At 37.8% G+C, this 12670-nt stretch overlaps 1 protein-coding gene across 1 annotated transcript; it reads left to right on the top strand.

Moving 5' to 3' along the window:
- The first annotated feature begins 3538 nt into the window (after window positions 1–3538).
- Window positions 3539–12014, top strand: NXPE1 (neurexophilin and PC-esterase domain family member 1). The gene is given in 10 exon segments (XM_058690417.1): window positions 3539–4095; window positions 4098–4189; window positions 4191–4288; window positions 4290–4429; window positions 4432–4663; window positions 5052–5175; window positions 10872–11080; window positions 11413–11497; window positions 11499–11805; window positions 11808–12014. Coding segments are annotated over 10 exon segments (1605 nt in total). The 5' UTR covers window positions 3539–3914; the 3' UTR covers window positions 11945–12014.
- Window positions 12015–12670: the final 656 nt, after the last annotated feature.

The raw sequence follows: 12670 nt of genomic DNA, 5'->3' as shown, positions 1-12670 counted from the left end.
ACTGGAAATATCATGGTCAAAAATCTTTTGAGACACAACAAAAGCAGTTCCTAGAGGGACATTTATGACAATAGAGCCATCAGAAACAACACTTAATGGAGTTAGTAAAAGGAAAAAAACAATGAAATAAATACTTTAAAACAGAGTTCATTATTTGAAAAAAGAAACTGAACTCTTAACATTTGCAACAATGTGGATGGAACTAGAAAGTATTATGCTAAGCCAAATAAGTCAGGCAGAGAAAGACAAATAGCAGATGATTTCACTCATTTGTGGAATTTAAAAACAACAGATGAACATAGGGGAAGGGAAGGAAATATAAAAACGGAGAGAGAGGCACACCATAAGAGTCTTAAATATACAGAATAAACTGAGGGTTGCTGGAGGGGAGGTGGGGGGAAGGATGGGCTAAATGAGTGATGGACATTAAAAGAGGTCACTTTCTTAATTTTATGAGGAAACTTCAGACTGTTTTCCAGAGTGGCTGCACCAGTTTGCATTCCCATCAACAGTGCACAAGGGTTCCTCTGTCTCTACTGTTTCCTGAGTTGTTAATTTTAGCCATTCTGACCAGTGTGAGGTGGTCAGAATTGGTTTTGATTTGTATTTCTCTGATGATGAGTGATGTTAAGCATGTTTTATAGGTCTGTTTGCCATCTGGAAATGTCCATTCATTTCTTCTGCCCATTACTTAACTGGATTATTTGGGCTTTGGGGGTGTTGAGTTTGGTAAGATCTTTATAGATTTTGGTTACTAACCATTTATCCAATGTGGCATTTGCAAATATCTTCTCCAATTCCATTGGTTGCCTTTCAGTGTTGTTCCCAGCAACTGCACTACTAGGCATTCATCCAAAGGACACAAAATACTGATTTGAAGGGGCACACTCATGCCAATGTTTATAGCAGCACTATCCAAATTATGGTAAGAGCCCAAATGTCCATCAAGTGATGAATTAAGAAGATGTGATATACATATATATCTAACACACACACAATGACAAATGATGAAAAAGAAAGAAGTCTTGCCATTTGCAACAACGTGGATGGAACTGGAGGGTATTATGCTAAGTGAAATAAGTCAGAGAAATATTATCATATGATTTCACTCATATGTGGAATTTGAGAAACTCCACAGATGAACATGGGGGAAGGGTAGTAAGAATAAGATAAATATAGAGAACAGAGGGTTGCTGGAAGGGAGGGTGGGTTAAACGGGTGGCGGGCATTAACATGGGCACTTTTCAGGATGAGCACTAGGTATCATATGGAAGAGATGAGTCACTGGATTCTACTCCTGAAACCATATAAAGCACTTGACAAAATTCAGCATTCATTTATGATAAAAACTCTTAACAAAGTATGTGTACAGGGAATATACCTCAACATAAGAAAGGCAGTACATGACAAATCCTCAGCCAACATCATACTCAGGGATGAAAAACTAAAACCTTTCTTCTAAGATCAGGAACAAAAAAAGGATGTCCAGCTTCATCTCTTGTATTCAACATACTACTAGAAGTACTAGCTGCAGCAATTGGAGAAGACTAAGAAATAAAGTTATCTAAATTGGTAAGGAAGATGCAAAACTGTTACTATTTCTAGATGACATGATACCATATATGGAAACCCTAAAGATTTCAACACACTGTTAAAACTAATGAATTCATCAAAATTCAGGATACAAAATTAAGAATATAATCCCACTTAAAATTGCATTAAAAAGAATAAAAAACCTAGGAATAAATATAACCAAGTTGGTGGAAGACCTATACTTGAAAACCATAAGGCCCAGAGGAAAGAAACCAGGCTCATGGTTTGGAAGAATTAATATCGTTAAACTGTACCTTCTACCCAAAGCAATCTCCAGGTTCCATGCAATCCTGATCAAAATACCAACAGTTTCTTTTCCCACAAAACTAGAACATACAATCCTAAAATACTCATGGAATTACAAAAGTCCCCAAATTGCAAAAGCAATTTTGAAAAAGAACAAAACGAGAGATCTCAGAATCCCAACACATACCAACGGAACAGGGTAGAGATTCCAGGAATCTACACATTTATGGTCAATTAATATATGGCAGAAGAGGCAAGAATATACAAAGGAGAAAACATATTCTCTTCAATAAATAGTGTTGCAAAAACTGGACCACTTTCTTACACCATAAACGCAAAATGGAAGATATGAAACCACAAAACACTTAAAGAATAACCTGAACACTAGCCTTAGCAACATTTTATGGACATCTCCTCAGGTAAGGGAAACACAGCAAAAATGAACTACTGGAACTATGTCAAACCAGAAGATTTTGCCCAGTGATGGGAATTTTCAACAAAATGAAAAGGCAACCTATTCAATGGGAGACGATATTAGCAAATGATATATCCAATAAGGTATTAATATTCAAAATATATAAAGAACTCACACAACTCAACACCAAAAATAACAACCTTATTTTAAAAATGGGCAGAGGACCTTTTTTTTCTAAAGTCATTTTTCAAATAAGTCATACACATGACCATCAGACACATGAAAAGATGCTCAACGTCACTCATCATCGGAGAAATGCAAATCAAAAACACAATGAGCTATCACCTCACAGCTGTCAGAATGGCACCGAGACAAGAAATAACAAGTGTTAGCAAATATGTGGAGAAAAAGGAACTCTAGTGCACTACTGGTGGAAATATAAATGCATCCTGTAGGCAAAAACAATAGGAAGATTCCTTGAAGGTTAAAAATAGTAATACCTTGGGTCACCCGAGGGGCTCAGTCCATTGAGCGTCTGACGCGGCATAGGTCATGATCTCGCGATTTATGTGTGTGGGCACTGCATCAGGCTCACGGGTGTCACCGTGGAGCTGTCTTGCCTCTCCCACCATTGGTACCCTCTCTCTCAAATAAGCTTTAAAAAAACATAGACAAGGGGCGCCTGGGTGGTGCAGTCGGTTAAGCGTCCGACTTCAGCCAGGTCACGATCTCGCGGTCCGTGAGTTCGAGCCCCGCGTCAGGCTCTGGGCTGATGGCTCGGAGCCTGGAGCCTGTTTCCGATTCTGTGTCTCCCTCTCTCTCTGCCCCTCCCCCGTTCATGCTCTGTCTCTCTCTGTCCCAAAAATAAATAAAAAACGTTGAAAAAAAAAAATTTAAAAAAAAAAAAAAAACATAGACAAGCCATCCAGTAACTGTACTTCTGGGTATTTACCTGTAGAAAATGAAAACCCTCATTCAGAAAGACATATGCACCCTTATGTTTACTGAAACATTGCTTACATGAGCCAAGATATGGCTAAGTGTCCATCAATTGAAGAATGGATAAAGAAGATACAAGGCACATACAAAATAGAAGATTACTCAGCCATGAAAAAGAATGGAATATTGCCATTTGCATCAACATGGATGGAACTAGAGGATATTATGATAAATGAATTAAGGCAAATACCGTATGATTTCATTTATATGTGGAATCTAAAATATAAACAAATAAAGAAAAGCAGAAATCGACTCAGAACTATTGGTTGCCTGCGTAGGGATAAGCGTAACACATAAAGGGGATTAAGAAGTACCATCTTCCATTTATAAATAATAATAGTATAACAACTTTGTATAGTGACACAAGGTTACATTGACTGTGGTGAACATTTTGTAATGTACAGAAATGGCAAATCGCTATGTCATATACCTGACAGAAATATAACAATGTATATCAACTAAAGTTGAAAATAAATATTTAAGATATTTACATGTCTTTCAAAATTATCAGTTTAAATACTGATGATAATAGGCAAATAAACATTACAATTCATAACTAAAATGACTTGAAGAGGTTCATTTCATTATGTCACATACCTGGTAATGTCAGCTTGGGTCTGGTCTAAACTTACTGATCTCATTCTATCAATGGAACACTTCAATGAAATCCTTATACCCTGAACTATCACTGATCCCATTAAAGTCACCAACAGAGACTGAGCAAAGAATAAAGGGAATCAGAGAGAAACTAGACCCGCTGACCCCACCCAGATCTTTCACCCGCATGAACACCACCCCTAGTGCTGCACACAGCACAGCACCATTCTCCACGGTGGGGGGAGGGGGCAGTTAGACATCCTAATGGAGGTGAGGGACCCCTGGGGATGCAGGAAGGAAATTGGTGGTGATTCCCGGAGGGCTGGGATCTGGGATATGCTCCCCATCTCAAAAAGCAGGCACAACACGAATGGAGGCAGACTTCAACAACAGCACCTACCTTGTCAGCTTCAGTCTGTTCTGGGAAGGCCAGGTCTCCATCTCTCCTGATCATCCACCCCAGTGAAGGAGTATTCTGGAGGGCAAGGAGCCAAGGCTACGACAGGGTTATTTTCAATGGTAAATTTGTTAATGGAACTACTCATGTCTTCATTGAATTTGGCCTGACCCCAAACTCACGTATGAGCTGTGGGAGTACTTGTATACCCAAGACCAAGAAGCCTTCTACCACCTGAAACCTCAGCACACACACTGTGAGGCTCTGACTCACAGGGCCACCAGGAATTGAGAAATGTCTTATCCTGCTGTGAAGGAGAAAAGCCTTTTTGTGCACATCAATATACTTTTAGATAACCGGGAAGTTCTGTGGGCAGAGCTACATTCAATTAATATTGAACATAACACTTTCAGATAGCTGTCCTACTCGATATGTGGAGTGTTTAGGAGACCTCTTTTTATGATTTCCACTCCCAAGGTTGGCATTCTCACCAAAATGTTCCTGCCCAAAGTGGAACTCCGTATTATATGTACCTGTACTTTCCCATGAAAACACACATCCTTTACCACAGACCTAGGTCTTACAAAATATGTTCAGTGTAAAGGTATTCTGATATGTGTTTAAAATGTTATGCCAAAAAAAAGGATTCTTTGATGAAGTATGGCACGTCCATGTACGTTCATCCCCTATATCAAATTGTGTAAATTCTACCTCTTAAATATCTTTTGCATTTATCCACTTCTCTCCAAGCCTAGTGCTGCTGAGTTCAGATCATCATCATCTCATCTAGATTACTTGTCACAGCTTCCCTCCCACCAACTTTACCCCCCCAATCCGTTGTCTATACTGCATCCTAAGTAATCTTTCCAAAAATCCAACTTCTACTGGTCATCTCCATTTGATCCCAAGATCAGATATTCCTCAGCATGTACTGCTCAGGCTGAAGGAGTTCATACTCCCCAGGTTGCAATGTAGTGATTCTTAAAATCCCTCAAACAGTCCTCCACAAACTGGGTTGAAAGCATATTTCTCCTATCAGAGCTGCATCAAGGCCATGCCTTTCTTCCCTTACTCACAAACAGATGCTCACTTCCTGGCCTCCTGGATCTCTATTAAGCTGGAAAATTTCATTGCTTAGAATGAAGTATCAGGGTCTCTTCATAAGCCACTTTGCGAAGGGTAACTAGGTACCACCACAAATCCTTGAACTTGGTCCAAGCCCTGAGAAAACCTGTCAGTTCCAGACTCCTTTGCTCCTTTAATAACTTCCTGTAAGTTTCAAGGGCTCAGTCCATTTCCTCTTTTCATTCCTGGGGATTCACTTTTCCTAAAGTTGATGACAGACTGTAATGTTAGCTTCTCAACAACACCTTTCTTGGTGGTTTTCAAAGTCAAGTTTGCAGTTTTCCTCCCTTACACTTTCAAAAAATATGCTGAGAGGAAGTAAAGTATGGATAGTAAACACGGAAAAACAACACACATTTCAGGTCTTACGTACTTTTCCAGGTGTTGATCTGTAGTCTCTGAAAGAAGTAAAAGTTCAATTGGGTTTCTGGTCTTTCCCTTTTATCTCTAATGGTGTACCTCACCAAATCTTTTCCTACCCACTAACCATCCTGAGGCCTAAAGTCACAGTAATGGATGAAAATGTGATCTCTTCCTTTTTCTGACTTGAACCTAAGGAGTCATCCACAGCAGAAAATTAAGTACCACTTCTATCCATTGTACCTAGCACCTGGATTCCCGTTCCCCCTTTATCCCCTTTCTGCTTGCTATCACTTACATACACATGTACACAGGTTTGAAACAGTGAGTCAAAGGGAGGATAAGAGCTTTGAAGCAGGAAGGTAGTCTTTGATCAGCTGGAGGAAAGAAATACAATGTACATTGATTCATGCATCAGACTAAACACCACTTTCTGCCAGCCACTTTGATAGATAATAGGGAAATAGCAGATCAGAAAAATGCATTACCTTCCTTGATAAGGTTTACGATTGTCAGAAGGCAAATTTCTAGGAAAAAATGGGAGGTAAGCACAGCAAGAAACAGGTATAAAGAAATAAGCAGCAACCCTGTGACAAAAGGTCTGCAGACCATGCTAAAGAGCCTGAACTCCTCAAGGAAGAGGTTGGGATTTTAAAGAGTAATGAATACAGTTACATTTGCAACTAAAAAGGGTGTTCTGGAAGTTGTGTTGAAAATTTAGGTGGGGTAAAACTGAGACAGCTTGGTTAATTAGAGGCCCACATTAATCCAAGAAAAATATTACGTGAACTTCAAAAAATGATGTGGAAACGAGAGAAGACAACTTGCATATCAGGTAAATATTTTGAATCACAAATTTTGAGGACGCACTGATTGCATGTGGCAGATGAGCAGAGTGGCCCTGGACTTGACATGCTCTCAGACAGGGAGAGAGTTTTCCAAAATGCTAATCCACATACAATGCCCAATATATGCAAAATTCACAACAATAATAGTTGTCAGTTGTAGAAAATTTTAAGTTATTTCTTACTCACAAGCAAAAGAGTTCTATTACCTGTATTGTGTGGACAGACAGAAGGCCAATTTATGATCTTATTTTTTGAAGGTCCAATGTGGCAGTTGAAATGATGAAACCTCCTAAAGTCATTGACATCTCCCAGTGTAACAGTAAGTTTGCTCTGTCCTATGGTAGGTGGTGCTTGTCCTGGATCTTCCAAGAGTCATTCTTACACAGGGGGATGGTGATCAGTACCAGTCCTAGTAATCATGGATTTCCTGGAGCTCAAGTCCTAGCAGGTGTCTGTGGTATCAATCACCTTGTATTTTAAAGAGAGAAATCAGTTCAAAGAAATTATTTCCAACTTGTTTTATAGCAGATTTCATAGCCATTTTTCCTAAAGGGGAAAGTATCAATATTCTACATTCATATTTAAACATGGTAGTGCATCTCCTAGAGTTGGTGATTCTGTCTGGGGCACTGTGCAAATGTCTTTGATGGTTACCCACGGCTTCAGAGTTGGAACATTTTGGTTTGGTTGGCCGAATTCTCTGTTGGCATAACTTCCTAACCTTTAGTTTATGCACTTAGCAATTTTATATGGAGTTTCCATTTTATTAAATGTGTTTTAGTGGCAACTGTAAAGCCATGTTACTTAGAATAATGTTTATACTAGGCTTTAAAATAACTTTCTTTAAAGCTTATCTGAGTTTACCAATAACATTCATTTTGAGATTTATTTCAACTAATGATTTATTGCCTAATATTTATTCATGTATTCTGCAAATGTTTATCAAGGTTCTAATAGATATGAGGCATTATGGGCAAATGGAGAAAAATAAATGTTCAGCAAGGTTGCAGTCTGAAAGACATTCAATGTAGCAATTCTATAAAGAAAGTAAAAGGTAGAGGGCTTATGTTAAAGTTTATATTTGACTTAGCCCTGAAGGATATCTGTAGACAAAGAATGAGGCAAAAGAGAAAACTCATAAGGATCATGAGTAGGATTTCCAGGCTTAGCAAATAATAATCTAGGATATAATTTAGATTTGAGTAATTTTTAATTTTTTATGCATATTACATGAGATAAAGGGTAAACACTGCATGGGAAATTACTAAAAAAAATTTATTGTTAAAAATAATTCAAGTTTAATTTGGTATCAATAGGCCAATGGAGTGGAAGTATTTGAGGAAAGACAGCAAAGGAAGAGACCAGAAAAAAGAAACTAAATCATGGAGGTTCTCATATACTATGCTGAGAACTTGAGGGTTCATTCAGAAGGCTTTCGAAAGCTACAAAAATCAACTAAGGAAGAAAGTGATACAATCCACTTTGTGCTTTAAAAGGCCATTTCACAAATTTAACAAAATGTGTATGACCTACAGAAAAAATGTTTTAATGTTGCTAAGGGATATAAAATAAGGGTGGGTTTTTTTCTTCTATTTATATAAATTTTGTTGTTGGACGGGATGATTTGATGTTGAAAAGTGTCATAGTGGCTTAAAATAATACAAATATATCATCTTGCAGTTCTGTAGTTCAGTAGTCAAATATCTGTCTCACTGAGCTAAAACAAAAGTTGAGCAGGGCAGCATTCCTTTCTGGAGGCTGTAGGGCAGAATCAGCTTCCTCACCTTTTCCAGCTTCTAGAGGTGCCCTTGTTCTGCACAGCCCCCTTCCTCCATTTTCCAAAGCTACAACAGTAGGCCAAGTCCCCCATAACATCTTTGTGATCCACTCTTCTGCCCTCCGTCTCCCACTTTTGAAGACTAATGAGATTTAGGTTGGTCCCACCTAGATCATCCAGGATTATCTCTCATCCCAAAATCCATACCTTTCATCACATTTGGAAACTCCCTTTTGCCATGGAAGGTAACACATTCACAGGTCCCAGGAATTAGAATGCAGATATCTTAGCAGAGGGGGGGATGCTAGTCTCGCTGCCATAATCTTTAATCAACAAGTCTAATGGAATCTTAATAATTCTGGAGTAGGCTTAACAGTATATTAATAATGTTAAGTAAAATAAACATTAAGACTAATCATAAGAAAATTTGTCGTAGGGGCACCTAGGACCTCATTGGACCTTCAAGAGTCAGTTGAGCAACTGACTCTTGATTTTGGCTCACGTCATGATCCCAGGGTGGTGGGATAGAGCCCCACAACAGGTCTACCCTGAGCATGGAGCCTTCTTAGGAATCTATCTCCCTTTCTGTCCCTCTCCTGCTTGTACTTTCTCTAAAATAAATAAAATGAAAAAAAATTTTAATTTTAATTAAAAAAATTCATTATATATTTGAGATAGTCTTTCAAAGCACTTAGTTTGACACATGGCAAAATGAATACTCTGACACATATATATTGTACAAGATATGGTTTACAATAATAAGCACAAAGGCTATATCTTCCTACCAAAGTATGCCAGTACATTAGGATTATTAAGATTCCAGGGTTATGATCGTCAGTCATCCAGGCGCAATGCTATCAAACCTCATAGAACCCCAAACATGTCACACTGAAGTTTTGATATAATTATAGGATTATGGAAACTCTCATGAGCAAGCCTAATCACTATGACTTAACAATTCTTTCAGGTAATCCTGGAATAGTTCAGAATTTTCCAATTCTTCCACTAGCACCATTTTTCCACTTTGTCTGTAGGTTACAAACACAGTAAAACCATGCTTATGAATATTCTGTGGAGACAGACAGCCAGAGACTGCAAGGCCTCTGGGGGTGCTAAGCATACAGAGTAAAGCAAAGACTGGGTGTGGTCTTCCACTTCCCATTCTCCCTTCCCTCTGTGGTAATAAAACACTGCAATTTTCGCTAGGCCCATGATCACCCAACTACAGGCTGTCTTCCTTGAAGCTGGTGGTAGCCATAACTAGATTTTTGACTGGATTATGAGTGGAAGTGATATGGGAAACTTCTGGGTCATGCCTTTAAAAGTAAAACACCTTGACCTCTGCTTCCTACCAGCTGAACTCTCGATACAATGCTGAGAGATGAAAGATCCATGTTAGACGATGAGACTGAAGTCATAAGTTAAGAATAGCACCTCCATTGTGACGGTGGTATCACGGGTGCATGCATATGTTCAAACTCGTTCAACTGTATACATTAAATACATGCAGTAATTTGTATGCCAAGTATATCTCAATATAGCTATAAAAAATTAAAAAGTTAAGACTATCATACCTTCTCAAAAAAAAAAAAAAAAGTAGCAGAACAAGACAGAAAGTGTCCTTGAAAGCATGTAATGTCATATCAGCCCTGGCTTGCTCAAGTTAGGACTGTTTTGTGAGGGATAAATAAATGTATATGCTTAAGTCATTATTATTTGCTTTCTAGATAATACAGAATATGATATCAGTATAGAAATGCTTTGTAACAAACCTAAAATACAAGGCATGAACTCAGTGGTGGGGGAGGGGGGCACGTACTGAGTGAAAAGGAAACAAGACAGGTAAAATATCTGAGGATTTTCATTATGCCATAGCAAAACTTTAGGTGCATTGCTACCTGCAATGCCTTGGAAAGCAGACTATGTGCCAACAGAGCCTCTAAATCTAATGGAACTTGCTGGAAAATCTCAGAATATTGCTTTGCACTGTCAGCTGTATGTTAGTTTTTGTGAAATCCTATCTAAATATATCCATTCAAGCTACGTATTTCATAGTGTTTGGACTTTTTAAAATGCAGACATACTATATTTTAAGCTATTTTTTTAACAAAAAAAAAATTCCTATAAAAATTTCATAGAAAAAATAAGACCACTGCTTCACTAATGGAACAAAGGTAAGTAATTTGGTGCAAGGACACCAACTGTCAGATCACTAATATTCAGGTTAGAGACAAAAGCCTAAGTCACTAAAGAGTCTGCAGTGATGGCAAAACTTCAAAACTTAGCTAACAACCAGATTTGGGAGAAAACGAACAAGGAGGAGTCAAGATGACTCAAAAATCTCAAAGAAATGCATAGAAGTGGCTAAAACAAAGCTGGTGATCAAAGAATAGTAGGAGGAAGGAATTAGGAAACAGGAGTATGAGAAAGAAATCAAAAAGTGAAGGACAGAGAAAGATTAGATATTTAACTTACGCCAACAAAATCACTTACCACAAGTGTCTCTGTTATTAGAGTGAAAAATTAAAAGGATAATGCCAAGTCAGAATGAAGACTCCCGTCCCTGGTGGTTATACTTCAGAAGGAAGGTGGATTACATTTTGTAACCAGATTCAGTTAAATACAATGGAGATAAATGGCTCTTTGAAAGGAACATTCATTTATCTCCTGGGAGACTCTACCTTGCATCACTGGATCAAATACTTATCCAAACTTGTAAAAAAGTATGTAATTATGTTATATTATTTTAGAAATTCAGGCCGATATTAAAGTACTATTAATGAGATCTCTATTCTCTCACTTTGTCTTATTTTCAACTTCATTTCACTTTCTAGGTTTGAGCCTTTTAATTTAAAACGTTTTATTCCCATTTTCACAAGAAATGGTGTTTCTCCTTATGAATTCCAATGAAAATTTTACATTTTGATTGATATTTCACACATACGAACAGATAATCTACCCCAAAGCGTAGGATGTTCCAGTAAGAAATAATCTAGATGGATGACTATTTTAAATGATAGAATAATCATTGCCTTCAAGTTAAAATTTTATTTTTTTATAAATTTTTTCATCTTCCTGGAACTGGAATTTTTGAGAAGCATTTATTCTTGGGTGCAGAAAGACACATTCAGATTCAGTGGCAAAAAACATAGGTACTCTTTTGTCACCCTTCAGCTCTACTCTGGGATAGACGAGGGTTATATTCCTCAGGAAAATGATGGGATATCAGATGACAAAAGCACAGCCATCGTCATCACACGTAGCCAACACTTCAGGCCCTTCCCCATTGACATTTTCATTTGCAGGGCCATGAATGCCCGAGAAGCTATTACACTACTATTCCTAAGAAGCCCAGCCACTAAAGTGATCTTTAAGACAGAAAACAGGAAGATGCACATACACACAGTCAGGTTTGGAAACTTCCGTGGTTACATTCAATATCGTACCATGAGGACATTTTCAAAGATCTCGGTGTGTATGTCACTGATGCCTGGGACATGACTATTACACAAGGCACTAATAGTGTCTACCCACATGACTATGTAATTAGAAATCAGATCAACATGTTTTTAAACTCCATTTGCTAAAGCATAAATATACAAAACCCCTAGAACCAATCTCTACAAATAATTCGATTTGTATTGTCAAAGAATCCATCTGGACAGGGGAAGGACATTTAAGAACAAACACAAACAATGTAGGATGCAAAGCCAAGAAAATCAGACATGAAGAATGATTATACCGTCCCTGGAGATTGTCTACATGTGATAATAAATGTTCATATTCCTTAAGCAGGTTTGGGTCATACTTTCTGTTACTTGTGGCTGAAAGCATCCTAACTTGACACTTTATTAGGGTAAAAGAGAATAAACATGTGATCGTCTTGATGGTCTAAAACATACATTATCTAACATTTTCTGTAAAGGACTAGATAATAAATGTTTTACACTTTGTAGTCCATTCATCTCTCACAACTGCTCAATTCTTCCATTGTAGGGTGAAAACAGCCATAGACATGTAAATGAATGAGTATGGCTATATTCCAATAAAACTTTATGACAACGAAAGCCAAATTTCGTATAGTTTTATTCTTCTTTAGATTTTTCTCCCAGCTTAAAAAAAATACAAAACCATTCTTAAACTTCCAGGGAAAATGGCAAAGTAGAAAGATCCTAGGCTCACCTTGTCCCATGGATACATCTAGGTAACACCCACATCAGTATAAATAACCCAGAAAAGGACCCAAAGACTGGCAGAACAGACGCTCCACAGCTAAATGTATAAAAAAGGCCACATCAAAGAGGGTAAGAAGG

Source organism: Neofelis nebulosa, chromosome 10, assembly GCF_028018385.1.
Source record: "Neofelis nebulosa isolate mNeoNeb1 chromosome 10, mNeoNeb1.pri, whole genome shotgun sequence".
In the NCBI taxonomy this organism is placed as follows: Eukaryota; Metazoa; Chordata; class Mammalia; order Carnivora; family Felidae; genus Neofelis; species Neofelis nebulosa.
Note: the sequence above shows the minus strand (reverse complement) of the source record. Positions and strands in the feature narration are given on the sequence as shown.